Source organism: Gopherus evgoodei, chromosome 2, assembly GCF_007399415.2.
Source record: "Gopherus evgoodei ecotype Sinaloan lineage chromosome 2, rGopEvg1_v1.p, whole genome shotgun sequence".
Classification (NCBI taxonomy): Eukaryota; Metazoa; Chordata; order Testudines; family Testudinidae; genus Gopherus; species Gopherus evgoodei.
This window is the reverse complement of record NC_044323.1, coordinates 7235942-7255345: the sequence shown is the minus strand read 5'-3', so window position 1 is coordinate 7255345 and position 19404 is coordinate 7235942. Positions and strand designations below refer to the sequence as shown.

The following is a 19404-nucleotide window of genomic DNA, read 5'->3' as shown; positions in this document are numbered from 1 at the left end:
AGCAGCAGATCTCCCAGAGATAGAGGTGCTGCAAGGAATGGCGTGGTAATCCAGCAGGGGCACTCTTCCCCGGGCGGTTGGTGCTGACCCAACGCCCAAGCATGGCAATAGAGGGCACTGTACTGAGTGAGGCCCTCTTCTGAATGTGACATAAAACTGAAGCTGTGGCCGACTGGCCATTAACAATTCCATGGCAGCTTGTTGGTCAGATTCCCCTAAGATAACTATATTCAGCCTCTGTAAATCCCTCCTGCAGTGACAAGGGGGATCAGTATTCTGGTGTTATACTGTGTTATACTACCCCCACCCCCCAGAGAAGGCTGCAATTCAGTGAGGGGAACAAAGTGCTCCCTGTGTGTCCTGTAGCAATGAGTGGCACTTGTCATGAAAGAGTTCGGTGAAGCTGTATCAACTCCCCTGCTTGCACTTGCCCTCAGTGACGCTCATTCACGCTGTCATTCCCCTTTGCGGTGATGGCTCCCAGTGAAAGCATCAGGGGTGTGGTGAAGGTGAAGCCCCACTCATGGTGCCTGACAGGTCAGTTCCAGCCGAGTCCCTTTGCTAGTGAAATCTGGGGCTGCAGTGCCTGCTCCTGCAGGAGGACTGTAACCTGTAGGGCAGCATGTGGTAAATGGATAATTTAGGACTTTGTGGGGTTCTTCATGATCCGGTGCTAGCTGGAAAGACAGTGAAACCTGGGCATGCACCGGGCTCTGATTGCGAGGCTATAGGCGGTTATGTCATGTGAGCGTTATTAGTTACATTACGGTAGTGCCTTGGAACCCCCGTCAAGGATCAGGGGCTGCATTGTGTTAGATGCTGTACAGGCAGGTAACACAGACAGTCCCTGCCCCAGAGAACCCATGGTCTTGGCCATTCTGTGCCCAGCCGATGCTGATGTCTGGCTGGACTCCTTTGGGATGGCTGCTGCTTTCGTGCTAGGCCTGAGTCAGTGTGGGAGCTGGTATGTCCTCAGGGGAATACAAGGAGCTTCAATGCAGCGGCAGACGAGTACTAGCTGAACACATTGCATGCTGGGATACCACCATCCCCAGCTGGCAGGCAGCCCAGGGAATCTAGTGCCCAAGGACAAGCCGGTCCTGGCGCAGGTCCCACCCACAGTGTAGTGCAGCTAGCAGCTGGGAGGGTGTCTCCAGGCTCTCTGTGCCCTGTGCCTTCCCACTCCCTCGACTATGTACAGCCAGGGAAAAAGCTGGCACTAGCCTGAAGTTGAAGAGAATGGCCTGGCTCAGCCTCTCTGTCTAGGCGGTTCTGACTGAGGTTTGCTTAGTCTTTCAGTTCATTTGAATCCAAAGTGAAGCTGCAGGGGTCCAAGCTCAGGAGGATCCTAATCAGTCTTGCAAACATCACTGGGTTTTAGGTCGATGCCCCCCAGCGTTGCTGATGGTTTGAAGACACACAGCCTATGGCTTACGTTCCGATCGACACCCCAGGCTTGCTGGGGTCTAGGATATCCATCCTCCTACTCACATGCTGCTGCTTAGTCCGTTTACCGTAACTCTGTTTGCCTCTCTGCTTGCTAAAGCGGTAGCATCCTCTACCCAGGGGAGGAAAGAGAGGATCTGCACAACAGCAGATGTCCAGCCGCACTGTCACACATGTCCCACTCCCTGGGATTCAGCCCTCCAGCCCTCATGCGTCAGAACTGCACTGGATCTACAGCACAGGCCCTCAGCAGCGAGCACCCAGGGTGAGAGCAGCCAGTGCTGCACCCTATAAACTAGGGCTGGTCAAGAATTTTCCCTCAAAACTTATGTGATAGCAAATTGGATATTCGGCTCAAGCTGAACGAGTACCTTGGGGCTTTTCGACCAAAGGTCACCATTTTCTGTGAGAAAATTTCAAGAAACTCATTTGTTTTCATTTTTGGCTACGTGTTCCCGGCTCGGGAACATTTCCTGACCTGCTCTGCTACAGCCATGTGGTCACCATTGCGGTAGCCAGCTCTGTCTGGTGCAGAAGGGCTGGGGTGGGGCGTTGCTCTTCCATGCACTCTCCTTGTCCCTTGGAGCATGGTTGACCTTGTAGAACTCAAGTGGGCCAGAGGAGTGTGATTGTTGGGAGTGCATAGGGGAGCAGCATAGAGTGAAAAAATTCTGGCTGGACCCCCTATCATACCCACCCACTGTAAAGCGACAGTTTGTCCCATGAACCTACGTTTAATTTTGTAAGCTGGGGACCCTTCCCTGTATATTTCCCCCCTGGCGTATTTCAGCCGCTGTCTTACTCTTCTCTTCCCTTGCAGTGTGTGACGTGTGGGAAAGCATTTAAGAAACTCTGGTCTCTGCATGAACACAATAAAATTGTCCATGGCTACGCAGAGAAGAAGTTCTCCTGTGAAATCTGTGAGAAGAAATTCTACACCATGGCACATGTGCGGAAACACATGGTTGGTGAGTGCATGGGTGTTTGTGCTGGGGCTGCGGGGGCATCACACTTAATGGAGATGCAGTTTAACCCTATTCCTAGACTGTGCTGAAGAGGTTTCCCACATATCTCTTAAAAAACTGAAATTAGAGCTGGGCAAATGACAGATTTTTCAGTTCATTGACAGTTCTGAAAAATGGGGAAAAATAGGTTCCGGTTGAATTAAATGTTTTATTAGACAAAATCAAACCATTTCAATTCTGACCATTTTTAATATTGTTGAAATTTTTAAATAAAATTCGTTTCAAGCCAAAAAATTGAAACGGTTTGTTTAACAAACGTCTAAACGAAATATTTTCATTTTTCTGAATTGCTTTCAAATGAACAATTCAGCGAAGTTAACATGTGAATTCGTGAAATGTTCAGTTGTTGTCAAACCTGCAGTTTTGCATAAAAAAAAAAGATTGGCCAAAAAATTTCACCCTAAATGAAATGTATGTGTTCTTGGGAACTAGTTTATGGAGGCGATGAGAGACAGGCGCTTTAGAGACAATGCTGTTTTCCTTTTGCTAATAAAGTTCCTTGTTGAGCGTTAGAAGAAAGCGACTCTTACGGGGAGTCTTTTCCATTGGCAGGTTGTCGTTGTCACACTTTCAGGATAACTGCACCTGTACTTTCCCGCTGAGATCCAGTTCAGGAGTGCCCAGTCTGGTCTCTGGCCTCCAGCCATCACCTGTCTCTGAGCAGGGACCCTTGTCCCACTCCCTTCTGACTGGCGGTTTATGGCTGCACAGCTCCCTGCCACACCCTATGATATCTCCAGCAGATCTGACAGACACCTAGCCCCCTGCTCTTTACTTTCTCTCCAAAGACAATTACAAGGTTTTTTTTTACCGGTGACCACACAGCTCTTCCAAAGGTCCTGTCTGTTTGCTGAATCTGAGGGAAGCCTATTTAAACTCAATCTTTTATACCCGAAGTCTTGCTTTGTCTCCCAGCCTCCTGAAAACAGGTAAAATCAGTCGCTTCACCCGTGTCCCAGGAGCTCAAGCTTCAAAGGCTGGGAATCTACATAGCCAGCCTTGAGATTTTGCATAAGTCACCCTCTGGTGATTCCATATTCCTCAGGAAACCAACTCAACAAGCCAAGAACACTCAAATACACGTCGCCTGTATTGGTGCAGAGGGCTATGAATAGTCTACAGCTCACTATTTGGTCTATCTCAATGGTTTTTTGAGATTTTCCTGGTTTAAACATAAAATACAATATGCCCGCCCCAAAGATGCTGCATATAGTTGCAATATCTGTCACAGGTCTCAAGTGGCTTGTGATAGAATTTAAGTGTGGGTCTGCTCAGAAAAGTGATTATATAAAAATGACCCTTTCTTTTCAATGGCTTTTAATCAGAGTCAGAGTAAACTGCAGCAGGACGAGCTTTTGGTGCTTGTTAGCCCTGCAGAGCCAACACACTATGGGAGAGTGAGCTAGGGTCTCTTCCTCCTTGTGCATGGTCGACAGGATTGTTAATTAAGTTACATGGTCAAAGGCTGCTCTTCAGTCATTGAGGACAGTGGGGCTTGAAAGGAATAAGAGCAGGCAAAATGTGGCCTGCTGGTTATACGCATGAGAAGGAGAGACTCCAGCTCGACTCTGAGATCCCAGGACGAGTTTGCAGGGCTGTTGGTTAGGAAAAAGCCTCTCTTTAGTGAGCAAGTTTCACCTGGATTTATTGAAAGACGGTAGTTACTACTCTTTATTAAAGAGAAACAAAATAGAAGGTAGCACAATTTTTTGTTTCAAAATATTAAAAGAGAGGGTGATAAATACAAAAGTTCAGAGAATACTCTGGCAGCTAGGCAACACGGCCAGTGAGTTATGAGAGGTGTGTGTATTGTTTAATAAAAGTTATCACTGTTTATTTAAAATCACGTCATGCCATTTGCCTCATCTTTCCTGAGCTAACTCAGCTGTTAATCTAACACAGACGTTAAGTAGCTCCATTTCTCATTCATTCACATGGCAGCCTTCTGAGGTGCAAAGTCCGGATTGCCTTACTTTGGCGTGCCAACAATGGGCTCCGTCTGGAGGGAGCACCGGGGCGTTCTCACTATTACAGTCACTTTGTATCACCTCTCCCTTCAAATTTTTTTGCCTTTTTGTCTTCATTTGTAGCTCACACCAAGGATATGCCGTTCACATGTGAGACGTGTGGGAAGTCGTTCAAACGCAGCATGTCCCTGAAAGTCCATTCTCTTCAGCACTCTGGGGAAAAGCCTTTTAAATGTGAGGTAAGAGAAGAAATTCTGCAGACACACCCTCCGCAAAAAAAATCCCTCCCCCCACACTCTCAACATGGTGAGTCACCTGCTTTCTGCTTGGGACTTCCAGTCTCAAATTAGCGCACACTCATGTCCGGCCCCCACCACAAGCCCTTCTGCCTCTGAACCCTTTCGTGCTATTCGCTTCCATTTCTTGTAACCCAGAGGATCTTTCTGTCATCCAAGCCTTGCCATATGCTTTACAAAGGCTAATTTAGCCTTCCATAAGGCCCTTGGGAAGGAAATAATACCTCACGAACCAGCTAGTCATCACCAGGGATCCTAGTTTTCCGTGATAAAACCCACCCCCGAAATTCTCTATTTAAAAAGAACCCATACATATCCGGGTTTTCCCGCAATTAAAATGAAATCTGATGGTCTGAGCCCCGCCGTCTGGGGTTGACGGCCCAAGCCCCGTCAGATTCTCTGTAAAAATGCAAATTCCGTGTTTTTCCGCAGCAAACGGATTTCGAGGATCCCTGCTCATCACTAATGTGAGTGTGCATCACTGCCCCCTTTTGGGTGTAATTTGAATAGCCAGCAGTCTCCTGCTAGCCCAGGTAAGCTGTGCTCCTGGAGCAGAGCTCTATGCCCCGTGGTCTCTGTGGATGGCTGCTCTTGCCATCAGTAGCCATAGAGGGCAGCAGACTAGTTACATTAGTACTGTGCTCATTTTACAGGCAGGGAAACTGAGGTCTTAGAGATTTTGACTTGCCCAGACTCTCATGAGTAAACAGGCTGGGGATGGAACCCAGGAGTCCTAGCTCTCAGTACTGCGTCTTACCCACAACCCCATTACTTCTGTCTGCTACCAGCTTTCATTCATTGTCCTGCGGAGCAAGTTAAAGGCTTACGCCAACCTGTAACTATCAGGGGTCAGGGAGAAACTTTCCCAAGGGGCAGTTTATCCCATAAAGTATCTATCTGAACTACCCTCTGAAGCAGCTGGTGCTTGTCACTGTTGGAGACAGGATACTGAACTAGGTGGACCATGAGTCTGATCCAGTGTGTCAGTTCCTGTGTTTCATGGAGGAAAGTAGCGGGACGGTTTGGGGACTGACATTGAGATAGAGTTTTACACCTCCCAGGTCACCAGTCCACAACCACCGGCTCTTTCATGAGGGATCTCAGCCCAGTTCTTATTGGACAGGCATCCATGCCACAAAATCAGCACCGCAGTTGGCACTAGTTGCTACCCTCAGTTGGAGGGGGGAGGGATTGCTCAGGGGGTTGAGCATTGGCCTACTAAACCCAGGGTTGTGAGTTCAATCCCTGAGGGGGCCATTAAGGGAACTGGGGTAAAAATCTGGGGATGGTCCTGCTTGGAGCAAGGGGGTTGGACTAGATGACCTCCTGAGGTCCCTTCTAACCCTAATAGTCTATGACTCTATGATATAGTGTATTTAGATGTTCAGAAAGCCTTTTACAAGGTCCCTGACCAAAGGCTCTTAAGCAGAGCAAGCAGTCCTGGGGTAAGAGGGAATGTCTTCTCATGGATTGGTAACTGGTTAAAAGATAGGAAACAAAGGGTAGGAATAAATGGTCAGTTTTCAGAATGGAAAGAGGTCAATAGTGGTGTCCCCCAGGGGTCTGTACTGGGACCAGTCCTGTTCAGTATATTCATAAATTATCTGGAAAAGGGGGTAAACAGTAAAGTGGCAAAATTTGCAGATGATACAAAACTACTCAAGATAGTTAAGTCCCAGGCAGACTGCGAAGAGCTACAAAAGGATGTCACAAAACTGGGTGACTGGGCAACAAAATGGCAGATGAAATTCAGTGTTGATAAATGCAGACTTATGCACATTAGAAAATAATACATATAATATTATGAGTCTAAATTACCTGCTACCACTCAAGAAAGAGATCTTGGAGTTGTTGTGAATAGTTTTCTGAAAAAATCCACTCAATGTGCAGCGGCAGTCAAAAAAGTGAACAGAATGTTGGGAATCATTAAGAAAGGGATAGATAATAAGACAGAAAATATCATATTACCTCTGTATAAATCCATGGTACACCCACATCTTGAGTACTGCGTGCAGATGTGGTCGCCCCAGCTCAAAAAATATATATTAGACTTGGAAAAGGTTCAGAAAAGGGCAGCAAAAATGATTAGGGGTATGGAGCAGTTGCTGTATGAGGAGAGATTAATAAGACTGGGATTTTTCATCTTGGAAAAGAGACGACTAAGGGGGGATATGACAGAGATCTATAAAATCATGACTGGTGTGGAGAAAGTAAATAAGGAAGTGTTATTTATTCCTTCTCATACCACAAGAAATAGGGATCACCAAATGAAATTAATAGACAGCAAGTTTCAAACAAACAAACAGGAAGTATTTTTTACACAACGCACAGTCAAACTGTGGAACTCCTTGCCGGAGGATATTGTGAACACTAAGACTATAAAAGGGTTAAAAAAAGAACTAGATAAATTCGTGGAGGATAGGTCCGTCAATGGCTATTAGGCAGGATGGGCAGGGATGGTGTCTTTAGTGACCGTTTGCCAGAAGCTGCGAATGGGCGATAGGAGATGGATCACTCGATAATCACCTGTTCTGTTCATTCCCTCTGGGGTACCTGGCAGTGGCTACTGTCAGAAGACAGGATACTGGGCTAGATGGACCGTTGGTCTGAGGCAGAATGGCCATTCGTATGTTCTCATTGCCTCAATAAGGAGAGGGAGCCAAGGATTGAATGGGCATGAGACCGAATGACCGTCTCGCCCACTGAGTTGGTCATCCAGGCTCTGTGTTAAAGCACCTTGAGAAGGCAGCATTATGGGTAGCTTGCACCACCTCTGCCTCTGCAGTTGCTACTCGATGGATGCAAATTTAATGGTAATAAACATAACATTGTTTGAATTAAGAACTTGGGGGCAGTGATGAGCTGCCAAAATCTTAACAACCAGTTCCCTCCTCACCCCACAAGGGGGTCGTGGCCTTCCCCCGCTCCCCAGGACATCTGCCCCATCCAACCCCCACATTCTTTGATGCTCCCCCAGAACCCCTGCCCCATCCACCCCCTTCCCTGTCCCCTGACTGCCCCCTGCTGCCCCACCCAACCCTTCCTCTCATTCCTGATGGCCCCCCAGGACCCCTGTCCCATCCATCCCCTTCCCTGTCCCGACTGCCCCCGCTGTCCCATCCAACCCCTCCTCTCATTCCTGATGGCCCTCCGGGACCCCTGCCCCATCCAACCAGCCCTTTTCCCTGTCCCCTGACTGCCCCTGAAACCCCTGTCCCCTGACTGCCCCCCACCACCCCATCTAACCCCTGCTCCTTCCTGACTGCTTCCCCGGGACCCTTGCCCCCATTCAACCCCCCTGTTCCCCGCCCTCTGACTGCCCCAACCCCTATCCACCCTCGAATCCCCGACCACCCCTCTGAACTCTGCTGCCCTCCTTCCAACCTCCCTGCTCCCTACCCCCTTACCATGCTACCCGGAGGTGCTACAGCCGTGCCGCTCGGCTGGAGCTGGGCCACACTGCTGCTGCGCAGCACTTGAAGCACCGGGTCAGGCCGAGCTTGCGGCCCCCCCGCTTCCCGCGAATCAGCTGTTTGCACGGGAAGTGGGGGGGAGCAATCAGGGGAGGAGGCGGAGCGGAGGTGAGCTGGGGCTGGGGGGCTGGAGCACCCACAGGGTCAGTGCCTAAGGTGCCACTTTTGGATAATGTGCTCAGGGGAAGCTGCCAGTCCCCCTGCTCCCTCCCCTTGCCAGCTATGCTCCTGGGTCACTTCAACTTACCAGTTGTTAAATTTGGAAGCCCGCGCAAGACATCTGGTTCTAAAAGGGCTTCTAAATTTAACAACTGGTTCCCGTGGTTAGGCTGGGAGGACATTGCATATGCCATTGTTGTCGTTGCACACATTTGAAACGTGGGTATGTGTTAAATGCTGATTTCGTTCAATAGCTAAGTAACTGAAAAGCATCACTCCAAAATTTCCAGGTGCTTTCTACATCTGTTATAGGTTCAGAAAGCTGGAAGCAAGCCAGGCAGGTGTCTCAAATTGAAAAAAGGACAAGGCAGGGAAATCCTTTAATCTGGCAATTGGTTCCCAGCCTTGCATTTACACCCAACCTTTGGCTTTCCTTCCTTTCCAAAAGCCTGGAGGTGGGCTTTGCAGCATGTCCTGAAGATCAACAGATTAGGGTTCTTTTGGCCCCTAGGTGGGGAGTGAATTATGCTGTGTTTCAGCACACTGCTGGTTTGGAGAGGCTGGTAAATGTACAGAGAGGAGAGGAATATAAGAATGGCCACACTGGGTCACACCAGTGGTCCATGTAGCCCTGTATCCTGTCTGCGGACAGTGGCCAATGCCAGGTGCTTCAGAGGGAATTATCAAGTGAGCCATTGCCTGTCATCAGGTTCCAGCTTCTGGCAGTCAGAGGTTTAACAACAACCAGAGCAGGACAGATGGTCCAGTAGTTAAGGCACTAGCCTGAGACCTGAGTTCAAGTCCCTGCTCTGCCAGTGATGTCTCGCTGTGCCTCAGTTTCCCCCATCTGTAAAATGGGAACAATAGCACAGCCCTACTTCACAGGATTGCCATGGGGATAAAGTTATTAAAGAATGTGAGGTGCACAGATGCTATGGTAACAGGGGTTTGGATAAGTGCTGTAGATTTCAAGGCTGGAAAGGACACGTGTAATCTTCTGGTCTGATTAATGATTATCAAAATGTTTCTTAATGGGAGTGCCTGATTTCAGGGCTCCTACAGGGACACATGGATTCCACCTGGTACTAGTACATCACCCATCCACAGGATATTGAAGTGTATTGATGTAAAAGACATATTAAAACAAGGGTGAGTGTGAATTCAGAGAATCCTGTATTCTGTAGCTTCAATCATTCTGAATTCCATGGTTCTTCCAGCCACTACAGATGCAGGGTCACTATCTGCTTCTATCTAATTTCCCTAAATGGCCACACAACTGCTGCTGGGGCATAAATTCACCACTGGAAAACTGCACAGTCAAAAAAAAGGTGCTGAATAATCTGGCTGCTTTTCTTGTAGCAATGCAAAAACTTCTTCCAAGCCATAGAGTTGGTGGAGGGAACCATGTGAAGCTCTGAGCTCGCTGGAGCTTTGGCTTGTGTTCTGGCCCTGGAAGGTAGCAAGGTACAAACTTGCTCATGTGAAAGTTCTTCGTCAGCAGTCTACGAATAGTACACCTGTTTTACTGTTTCTTTTTATCTTCTGGGTTCTACTGGCCATGCCTGGGCTGCCCAGGGCTTGGGTCATGCATGTAAGCTCCCTGGGATGCAGCCTTCCTATGTGCACTTCCTGACCTGATGTGCAGAAAATGACCATTTGGCTTCCCACTGTCCACAACTACATAGAGCAAGGTGTCTTCTCTGCTTCCTCCAGAGCTTAGCAGCAATACAGTAAATCCTCTTGCTCTAATGCATTTGAATAAGGAGTCTTAACCACTCTTGTAGTCTGGGATAATCGTCCATCTATTTATTGATCCTTCCGTTCCCCTCGACCCTGCTTAGGAGTTATATAGTTGTGTCGCCAAGCCACGTGCATCAACGGAAGGTGGGAAGCCGCACTTCAGCACTTAACTGTGCAGTAATTTATCCTGACCCTGCTGCTAAATCCTCGTCGAGCATGAAACAGGATGAGTGGGAGCCCTTGGGGCTTTGCAGTTACACTGGTTGAAGTAGCTGTTGTTCTTACACGAGAGTGAGGGTCGCTGACTGAGCGGGTGGCATTCTTCCCTCTGAGTCAGCCCTCGAGCAGGGCCTCGGTGTGGTGTTGGGGAGCACTGAGGTGATGTGTGCACTCTTTCGGATGAGACGGAAAACCAAAGTGCTGACACTTGTGGTCATCAAAAGTCCCACAGTGCATTCTGTGAGAGCCCCAGGGTCCCGGACAAATTCCATTTTGTACATGTCCCACCTCTTGAAATTCCCCCTGCATCATCAGCTTAGGAAATCTCTTCCCTACCTAAAAAGATGTTGCACCATTACTGGTGCAAAATAGCCATGGCAGTCCACCCCCGAGGGAGCTGGCTGCATCTCAGGATAGGCAAGTGGTTCCTGAATATACAGACTGTGAGCACTTGTGGGTTCTCCAGGCTGAAAGATGTTGTGTGAATGTAAGTCATCTCTTTAACTGTCATGGTGGGAGAGTGTGACATACTCAGGGTACAGTCCAGACTAGTGAGTAGCTGTGTCCCCTGCCCTCTAACTTGGGGTTCCCTGTACAATGCCTTCCTGCTATACCCTCCAGTCTGGATTGCTCACATACAGCTTCCTGCATGTAAATCACTCCCGGATACATCTGTGCATGCTGCAGCCAGCCAGCCACACATTGGCTCCTACCAGCCTGGTTTAATTGCAGGGTGACCCCAACACCCCCCGGTTCCTGGTTCCCCCGCCAGCAATGCACGTCCTGTACTGCCCAGCCCTCTCCTGGATGCGACAAGCGTTTATAAAGTCGTCATTTTATTAGTAGAAATGATATGCACAGATCTTGTTACCTCAAATGGAGTTTCCCAAACATCAATTCAGACACACCTGGTTTACATAAAACAATAAAACAAGTTGATTAACTACAGAGAGGTAGGTCTGGTCTACACTACAGAACTATATTGCTATAACAATGTTGCTCACGGGTGTGAAAAATCCACCCCCCTGAGTGACTTAGTTCTACCGACCTAACTCCTCATGTAGACAGCGCTATGTCGGCAGGAGAGCTTCCCCCATTACTACTTCTCGGGGATGTGGATTAGCTACGCTGATGGATGAGCTCTCTCCCGTCGGTGTAGAGCATCTTCCCTAAAGCACTACAGTGGTGCAGCTGCCCTGATGCAGTGTTTTACGTGTAGATGTGCCCATAGATTTCAAGTGAGTACAAGTAATGAGGCATGAAAGTCAGAAATGGTTACAAGAAAAATGAAGATAACACACAACTAATGCCTAATTTAACAATCTAGGTTAAATTCAAAGCTAACTTTTCCCTACCATATGCTCTAAGCAGTCTTACTGGCCAAACTTCTTAGGCCAGGACCCCTTCTCCTGTGTAATGGCTGCTTCCTATGTTCCTTCTTCTGGTGCAGCAACTTGCTGGACCGAGAGTGATAGAGGAGCCGTGATGCTTTGGGAGTGTCTCTCCCTTTTTTTTATAGTCCTCTCCCCCTTTAAGAAGGATCTCCAGCTGGGAGTATGGCAGCAGGCAGTGTCTGTGGACGGGAACCCCAAGCTTTTTCTTTGCTACGATGTAGATTTTTCCCCCATGCTCCCTTTCCTGCCCAAAGAATGGCCATTTAGCAGGTTTACCCCTGGTCGAGATGCCAGCTTCCCCATTTTCTCTGAGGAACTAGTCTGGCCGCTCCCTAGACATGGAACATGCTTTAGTAACATCATACAGTGGGATCTTATACTTTACATACAGTGTTGCCACACATATTTTACTGGGACAGTAATGACCAGCAGATTATGAGTTTTCAAGTGATAGTTTGCACAGCTTACTTTGTAACAAGATTATTACAGTAGTGGACACAAGGGTATATTCTGTCACAGAGAGTTGCATGGGGAAAGCCACATGTTTCATACCCTGGCAATGAGACGAAGGGCACCTGGCCTTTGGCCTGCCAAACAAATGGTGTTTGTTTCTGAGTTTAAAAATTCAATCAAATAAATTACACAGAGAAGTAATTTTAATCCCAGCCTGATCAGCGTCGGTCTTTATGCCACATCTTGATCAAACTTTCTCTGGAACATTTCCTTTCTGGACACCATGTGCAGCTTCAACAATCAAACCCTACGGACAACTGTATACAAGAAACCCACAAATCACCACATACAGCTTCCACAGTTCCAGAACCCACCCCCCAGACCAGGGCCGTCTCTACGAATTATGGTGCCCTACGCAGCCTGAGCACCTGCTCCTCCTCTCTCTCCCCTCCCTCCCGCAGAGGGTCTGGGCTGCGCTCAAGGCCTGTGGGGCCACGGAGGCAGGAGCTGTGGGCCCACTTTGGGGGGCCCCACAGGTCCGAAGCAGCCCGGGGGATTATCGGGGGGCTGGCATCGGCAGCAGGAAGTGTAACGACCCACCCCAGCCCTATTGCTCGGGGGAGGGGGCTTGGGGGAAGGGGTCCCCCCCACCCCGCACTCAGCAGCGTCAGGAAGCAGAGCAACACAGCGTGGAGCCAGTGGAATGGACCAGGCTGGGGCTGGGTTGCTCTGCTTCCTGCCACTGATGGTAAGTGCAGGGGTAGGCCTGACCCCTGCTGCCAGTGCCAGCCCCAAATTTCATGGTGCCCTAAACAGCTGCATATTCTGCATATGCCTAAGGACAGCTCTGCCCCAGATGCACCAAGAAATTGGTTATCTGTAGGCAGGCACCTAGCTACCCCAGAATATGAGAGAAAGTCTGGGATACAGGTGTTAACACACTTCAAACTGCCTTCACCAAGCAAGGACACTCCCTCAGAGAAGTGGATCACATCATGGGATAGGTCTCTCTGAATCTCCAAGAGAGCCTGCTTTAATACAGTGGAAAAAACCTACTGATCACACACCTACCACCTCACATGCCTACCACCCCACCTTGGAACCTATATTGGGTATCATCAAACAGTTACAATCTATGCCTGATGGGGACTCCATCCTGAAAGAAATCTTTCCTGAACCTGCACTTCTGGCCTTCAAATAACTCCCCAACCTCACCTAGCTTATCATCAGAAGCAAGCTCCCCACAGACCAGGACACGCCAACTGAACATGGCACCAGAACAACAGATGTAAAATCTGCAGACATATCTCCACTGCTATGATGATCAATACCCCCCATAACGCACCATTCAAGATCCGGGGGTCCTACACATGCCTATCACAACATCTGGTGTACCTCATCCAATGCATCAAATGTTCCAACAACTATGTGAATGAAACCAGAGACAATCACTACTCTCTCGAATGAACTCTCCAAGTAAAATGATAAAAGACAAAAACACCCATGGGCAAACACTTTCCATGGAGTGATCACTCCATATCTGATCTCTCAGTCCTAATCCTAAAAGGAAACCTGCACAACTCCTTCAAAAGACTAGCCTAGGAGTTTAAATTCATAGCTCAGCTAGACATAAAAAATCGTGGACTCAATAGCGCTACTGGTTTAATGTCTCATTATTACAGTCTGTAACCCACTAACTCCTTGTCTTGCTGTTCACCCTAGAGTGCAGTAGGTTGGTATCAGTCCAGATCCTCAGCTGGTGTAAATCGGCATAACTATGGAAGTCAATGGGGCTAGGCTGATTAACAGCAGCTGGAGCTGGCCCACAGTGTGTAAAGTGTTCCTGGATCTTCTGGGATGCAGGGAACAATATTAGCATTAGAGAGGGTCAACATTTTTCCATCAGAAAATGCTGTTTTGTCAACATGGAAATGTTTCCTGGGATTTTGATGAAATTTTCAATGCAAAAGTTTCCGAACAATTTGTGTAAATTTTCTTGTTTCAGTAACTTTTTATATTTTTATATTATAATAATATTACTGTTATATGTATTATATAATAATTTTGACAATATTTAACATTTTGTTTTGATGTTTCCAAATCAAACTCTTTTGGAATTTCTGTTCCATAAAATATTCGACTTTTCGTCCTGATGTGGGATGAACTGTTGAACTTCCCCATGGGACAGAAATTCTGTTTCCTGAACAGCTCTAATCCTGACTTATTATTAATGCACTTACTCTGAAACTTTATGATGTGGATATAGTATGAAAAAAATTGTATGATAGTTTTTCAGCAAATTCTTGAGGCACAATGTGTCATTTTAATTCTTTGCTTTTATTTTATTTTATTTTTGTTGTTTAGAGCCCAAGAAATGTTTTTAACTAGTCCTGCAGATTAAAATACTTTTAGAATTGGTGATGAGTTGGTAAGTAGTTGTTTTAGTGAAAAGGATGTAAAGTGCTAGGTTATCTGTTGAATATTCCCCCATCACTGCCCTGGACTGCTTGTCCTCTTAGCCATCTACTGTCTGCACACCCACCACCTCTTCCTCTCCCTGTAAGGGAAGACTTGGTGTGCGCTTCAGATAACAACTTTGTTCTGCGAAGCACCATGTAGGACATTGAAGATAAAATCAGTTTCTCCTAAATCAGACAAGCTTTTAGGTCAGCCCAAGAGGGATTCTTTCTGGGAAGCTGGAGCCCTTTCAGGATTTAGTGCAACATGCATGGCTGAATTACTATTTGACCTATTAATCCTCAAGTCTTTAGGAGAAGTCTTAATAAAAACCAAGCAAGGGCTTAATAAAAGTTGAGTAAAGGCATCAGGGTTTGGCCCCTAATCATAAGCCTAGTTATTTGGAATGTCTCATGATAAAATTTAGTTCATATCTAGCAGTCATTATTCTGCCACTGACTTCTCATGAACCTAGGACAAGTCACTTAACCTCTCAGAGCCTCAGTTTCCCCTCTGTAAAACAGTGATCACTACCCATGACTGAACTTGAATGAGCGAGAGATTGCTGCTACTGAAAACCCTCTCCATTCCTGTTCTGGGCTGTTGCTGTTCAGCCACCTGCCTTTGTCTCTCACTTCATCCTCTCCCTTCCAGAACTGCAACGAGCGGTTCCAGTACAAGTACCAGCTTCGCTCTCATATGAGCATCCACATTGGACACAAACAGTTCATGTGCCAGTGGTGCGGAAAGGACTTCAACATGAAACAGTATTTCGATGAGCACATGAAAACACACACGGGTGAGAACTTCCCCAATGTCCAACTTCCCCCGCCCCCAGCTTCAGGGCATCAGGGAGACCCTGCTTTAGTTTTTGCCTCCCCTGAGAACCTCTGGGGATGTGGAGCAGGGAATATCTCTGCTGCTCCCCTTCCACCCTCCATTCTGGTGTGTCGAGGCAGGTTCTGTTCTGCGATGGGCTGTTCATTGGTGCCTGGATAATAATGGGATGGGAACATTAGCGATGCCTAAGAGCTGTAGCCGATGAGATTTCTGTGTAGCCCTGCTGCTCTGTCAAAGGGCTGAGTGATCGTGAGCCGGCCCAGTGCAAATCTGGCTCGAGGTGGGAGATGGAGCTTGGGATTCCTGGTTCCCACCCTATGGAGGGGAGGAATTCACCTCCGAGCCGGGGAGGGAGCTCCCCAGTCTGGGCTCTGTTGGTCAGCTGGGAATGGCATTGATGGGTTTGGGAGAAACTCCAGCACTCCTGAGCTAAGTGGGGGAGGCTCTGGGTGGGGAGGGCCAAGCTGGGGAGATGGGCACCCCCACGCAGAGGTGGGAGCGGTCCCTAAACCAGCCGTCCCTTCGTCCCCCAGGTGAGAAGCCCTACATCTGCGAGATCTGCGGCAAGAGCTTCACCAGCCGCCCCAACATGAAGCGCCACCGCCGGACCCACACGGGAGAAAAGCCCTACCCCTGCGACGTGTGCGGCCAGCGTTTCCGCTTCTCCAACATGCTCAAGGCCCACAAGGAGAAGTGCTTCCGGGTCAGCAACCCCCTGGCTTCGGACACCACCAACCCCGCCAACAATGGCGGCAGCCTTTCCGTTCCCCAGGGTGCCCCTTCGCCTCACTCACTCACTTTGCCACTGCTCCACCCCGTGCCCCCTCCTCCGCACCTACCGCCACCGCCTCCCCTGTTCCCAGCCGGGCGGGTCAATTCGAACAACTAGGCCAGCGTGCGCACGGACTGCTCTGCCGCGCAGGGAGTGCCCAGCGGGCTGCTCGTCCGCGTGACGCGGGGAGAAGGAGGGAGGCCGTTCATTCTCTCTCTTTCAGTTTTTTACCCCCCTTGGTTTTATGACGAGCCCGTCAGCCTTCCGTCGAAAGGACAGGTGCTCTGGGCCACAGCAAGCTCCCCTGCAGCTTGGCGTGCCGGCGTTCAATCAGGGTGTAGACAAACGGCTCTTCCTTCCCTCCTCCTTCCATGGCTTTCGTGTTTCCCAAGCCCGGGTCAGAGTCCTCCTCCCGCCTCGCCAGGCATTGTTGCTGAGCTGGTTTACCTCTGCTGCCTAGCGCACTGTTGTATCAGGGTAACGCTTGCCACAATGTCTTCCCGCTTGCACATGTTCCTCCATTTTCCGTGAGATTACGTTAGACTAATAGTGCACAGCTCATGCTCAGCCCCATAGAGCCATTTCCACTAGTTCCTCACGGCAGCAGTAAGGGTTTTTTCAGGGCCGCCGGGGGGAGGAGGGGGCGGGGCGGCAGCAAGTGGGGCGATATGCCCCGGGCCCCACAGGGGCCCCACAAGCCCTGGTCCAGCGGCAGTCCAGGTCTTCGGCAGCGGGGGACCCTTCAGCACTGTCAAAGACGTGAAGCGACTGAAGGGCCCTCCGCCGCTGAAATGCCCCTCGAGCCCTGGTCCGACAGTGGTCCGGGTCTTCGGTGGCATTTTGGCAGCGAGGGGCCCTTCAGTCGCTCCGGGTCTTCGACGGCATGTCGGCAGCAGGGGGCCCTTCAGTGCTGCTGAAGACGTGGAGCGACTGAAGGGCCCCCGCCGCCGAAATGCTGCCAAAGACCTGGACCGCCACCGTTAGAGTACAGGTGCTGCAGCTCCCCTGCTTTGCCCCTGACCCCCTGAATCCTCTGGGCGGCCCTGGGTTTTTTTAGGTGTTTTGTCTCGTGAGGCAGCACTTTTAGCTTTGCATGTGGCTATTAGTCAGGAACTTGTCTGCGAAGCATCCTTTGTGAAATGTTTTATCAGGGTTGCGCCCCTCTTTAGTACATCACTGAAACCACCTGAAAAGACTACAAGTCCCAGCATGCAGTGCCGTTCCAAATGGCTTTTTCCTGGGCGAAGGAAGGAACATAGCATGCTGGGAGCTGTAGTCTTTGCAGGCTGTGGTAAAGATAAAGGTTGCCACATTGCACACTTTGGGTACGTCTGTGCTGCTGTCAGAGGTGCCACTGCAGCACCTGTAGACATACCTGAGCTAGCTTTTATCTAGCTAGCTTGAAGGACACTTGCACTGAATCTGCAGCAGCATAGGCCATGCAAGCCCATCCAGGGTCCTAGCTACGTACTTGAACAGCTAGTCTGTAGTGCCGTAGCATCACTGCTGTTGTTATTTGAGCTAGCTCGGTCAAAACTAGCCTTTGGTATGTCTGCATGTGCTGCGATCACACTCCTCTGATTGCAGCTTAGACCAACCGTTTGGTAACCCTGCTCTAGCCACCGTAATGGGTGTTTCAGCCCAAATCATCATTCTCTGGGAAAACTGCACAAGACATGGGCACACAGAGATGCAGAAATGCACAGGAGCTAGAATCCCTGTGAGATTGGCTCGGGGGCTATTTCACACAGTGAGTCAGCCGCAGGAATAGTCACAAGGAAAGGCAGAGATGCTGTTATTCTGTCCATAGTGGAGGGGGGTTTCTAAGTGGCACAGGCTAAGAAAACAAAAGATGGTAATATTTCATGGCAGCTGCATGGATTAGAGATAGTGGCTGTTACATGTAATCTAGTATATTTTTTCTTGAGCCCGTCCGTACTGTAGGAGAGAGCTTTCAATGAGTTCATCGCTTCGTTACAGGAATCTCCTGGTCATGGCTGAAATCCAAGCCAGGTTAGGGAGGATGAAACGTTACCACTATCTGGTATCTCCAGTGGCCCACACGACATAGAATCATAGAATATCAGGGTTGAAAGGGACTTCAGGAGGTCATCAAGTCCAACCCCCTGCTCAAAGCAGGACCAATTCCCAACTAAGTTATGAGTTAGGGGGCTGCGTTTTAGTGGACAGGGGCCCATGTCTCAAAACCCAACGTCACAGTCTGCTCTTGTTAGCAGCCCTTGTTATGTCTTCCTTTCCAACCGTGATTCCACCCCCCCATCCCCCACTTCCTCTGCAATTTGTTAGACTAGAGCCCCAACCCAGGCAGCTGCGTTTAATGAAAGGATTCACTAGCTGGATCTGATTTTTTCCCCAAAGAGGTTAAGACCCATGGTAATCCCAGCTCCGATGCTAGAAATGAGCCCCGCGTTGCTAGGAAGTGGTCTGGAGCTGTGTGTGGGCTCTGGTCGTGGAGCTGGAGCATTCCCGTGGTGATCTCTCCGTTGGTCTTCAGACTTAAAAGCAGGCTGGAAAGTCATTCCACTCCAGCCTGAATGGCGCAGCAGGATCTAGTCCTCAGCTGGACTTCCCTGGAAGTTACTCTTCATAATAGTGCCTTACCGTTATTGAAAGTAATCTCCCTGGTGTGTGCTCGGAAGTCTGCTTAGCCTGAAGTCTGCACACCAGATCTGATAACCTGCCCGTAGTACCAAGGAAGGGCGGTGGTTCTCCTTTTCCTCCGTTCATGTCTCATGCCCCCCAGCCCCAGTACTTTACTCTCCTTTAGGAGTCCAGTTTTGCCTTCAGTCATGGCACAGTAAGCTTTTGTACAGAGGAAGTGCATTTGAGGGCGTTAGTATGGAGTTGGCTACTAGAATTCAGTGGCCCTCTAGCCAGAGGCTGCCTTATTGGTGATGGGGCCTGGCAAGAAGGACAAGCACCTTATAAAATGTTGCAAGCCCATGTGAGCTTCAGGTCCGGCAAATTTAACTCCCTCGTTTGGCTCCATGGTACTGCTTGACTGATGCGGGGTTGTGCCACATTACTTAGTGTGCCATTTCAGACTAGGGAAGCCTTTTTGCATTGGCCTCTGGGGGGGATAGCTCAGGTTACTGAAGTGCAGCAGAACAGTACCCATCCCAGCCTCTGCTGGCTCTGTCTG

At 49.0% G+C, this 19404-nt stretch overlaps 1 protein-coding gene across 3 annotated transcripts in view; it reads left to right on the top strand.

The window, feature by feature from the left end:
- Nucleotides 1-17132, top strand: part of ZBTB47 (zinc finger and BTB domain containing 47) — a 92162-nt gene extending 75030 nt beyond the window's left edge. For all 3 annotated transcript variants that reach the window (XM_030549926.1, XM_030549928.1, XM_030549927.1), the window contains 4 exons: nucleotides 2267-2414; nucleotides 4562-4677; nucleotides 15284-15428; nucleotides 16003-17132. In XM_030549926.1, the coding sequence (XP_030405786.1) occupies nucleotides 2267-2414; nucleotides 4562-4677; nucleotides 15284-15428; nucleotides 16003-16358 (765 nt within the window). In that variant the 3' untranslated portion in view covers nucleotides 16359-17132. The remainder of the gene's footprint in view (nucleotides 1-2266; nucleotides 2415-4561; nucleotides 4678-15283; nucleotides 15429-16002) is intronic.
- The last annotated feature ends 2272 nt before the right edge of the window (nucleotides 17133-19404 follow it).